The following is a 1,804-nucleotide window of genomic DNA, read 5'->3' on the forward strand; positions in this document are numbered from 1 at the left end:
TGTTTTGAGAGTCATGAGGGCAATGAATGTACGAGTGTGCTTTGCACAATTGATGTATGTATGGATTGTGATGAGAATTGTATGAGCACCTAATAAAACGATTTAAAAAAAAGAAATTATTCTCTTCTGTTTGTTTTTCATTGTTGTTGTTTGGTTGACGAAGGCCCTCCAAAACATGGATAACTCTTTCACAGCCAAACAGGAAGTCAGAGGGAGAGTTATGAACCAGTTGCTGATTCATGACAGTTTTTAAGATAGCCTGCGATGCCCCACACATAGCTCATTGCAGATAGAGAATTGAAAGACCAAAATGTTTGTCACTCAGGTATTTGTTCTTGGGGTCATTTAGAGTTAAATGAACTTTCAAGGGCCATTATTAGCCTATGGCCATAAGCCACTCTACCATGCTATTTTATTTTCTTCACAAGGAAGCCTGCTAGAATTACATATCAACAAAAGAAGAAAATAGACAGTTGTTTTACAATGTAAAAGAATAGAAGGTATGAGGCATTCATTCAGTCTTAGTAGATTTCACCATTTACTAAGCTCAGTGATACAGCATAAAACTGATCAACAATGTAAATATCCTCATCCTGGTTAACCCGTCTTTGGATATTTGTCAATCTACAAATTTAAAAAAAATTGTTATCACCTCTGGGACTATATCTTCAGTGCAAATTGTTTTTTCATCATTCTATTTTTCATTATTTCATTGTTAGCTGCATGACAAAACTCACAGTTGGCCTGATGCGACTGGCCCCAAGAAAAGGAAACATGACATTGTGCAACATGTCTTAAGCATTACTGTGCACCTATGGCACTTACCCAGGTGGACAGGGAATGGCCCAGGTAGAGGAGGAATTTTGCGGAGGTCAGGTAGTTTCCTAGAGAACCTGCAAAGGCACACAGTGGAAAGGTGAAAACGCACAGTCACTTGAGTTGAGTTGAGCTGAGAATGCTCTACCATTTGTTTTTTTATGAAAACATGATCTTTAAACACTACTTGGGGAGGATAAGTCCTGCCCATTTTGCCAAGAATGGATGCACTGAATTTACCTAACTAGTACTCACTTAAATTCAGCATTGCCTATTGGTCAATAACTGCCTAACTTCACTTAAAGTGACGAAAGCTCTGGTTTCAACATTCTTCAACTTCATTTTTTTAAAAAAAACAATCCGGAGCGTCCAGAAACCACTTCATCCTTGCCTGTGCCAAGCACCTTTGCCAATACTTTTCTTCCTCACCCCCACCAAAGCCCAAGGGGCTACAAAGCACAGCACTTAACAGCGGAGCCCCAGGACCCTGAAAACTTGCGTGGAGGAATGGAGCGTCTCCAGAGGGCCAAGGTCGTGTGCACCACATGCATTTGGTCAAGAAACTCACCGCAGCATCCTTCCTGGCGGGTTTGATCTTTGGCCCGGCTCATGGCACCAAGGGACCCCCTCGCTTGCTCTGTCGCTGCGGCTGCTCGTCGAGGTGCTTGTTGTTCACAGGAGTGCAAAGGACGGAAGATAGCACCGTTCAAAGCCACCAGCGTCCTGCTCCAGGACCCCAGCGACGACTAGTGCTGCAGCAGCGGGGAAAGGGGCCCGGGTCTCCTTTCAGTCTTCTTTCCAAACTTAGCCAACACTGTAGCTGAAGTTGGAAAGGAAAAGCCTTATGGAAGCGGGGCTGGAGCGAACCACTCGGCGAGAGAGGCGGACGCCGCCCTGCACACCGCCACCCGAACGCGCTGGCCTCCCGGCCGGCCCGCACTTTTATCGGGTCGGGGGCGGAGCTCCGGGGGGCCGCCCCCTGCTCGGG

The 1,804-nt window shown here is 45.9% G+C and overlaps 1 protein-coding gene across 1 annotated transcript in view; it reads right to left on the reverse strand.

Annotated features, from left to right (window-relative positions):
* SLC40A1 (solute carrier family 40 member 1) overlaps positions 1 to 1,700 on the reverse strand; it is a 19,195-nt gene extending 17,495 nt beyond the window's left edge. The window contains exons 1-2 of the mRNA XM_004701487.2: positions 1,385 to 1,700; positions 826 to 893 (exon numbers count right to left, since the gene is read on the reverse strand). Of these exons, the coding sequence (XP_004701544.1) occupies positions 826 to 893; positions 1,385 to 1,427 (111 nt within the window). The 5' untranslated portion in view covers positions 1,428 to 1,700. The remainder of the gene's footprint in view (positions 1 to 825; positions 894 to 1,384) is intronic.
* Positions 1,701 to 1,804: the final 104 nt, after the last annotated feature.

This window comes from Echinops telfairi, unplaced genomic scaffold (assembly GCF_000313985.2).
Source record: "Echinops telfairi isolate 266 unplaced genomic scaffold, ASM31398v2 ScPeMD7_3;HRSCAF=10, whole genome shotgun sequence".
Taxonomy (NCBI): Eukaryota; Metazoa; Chordata; class Mammalia; order Afrosoricida; family Tenrecidae; genus Echinops; species Echinops telfairi.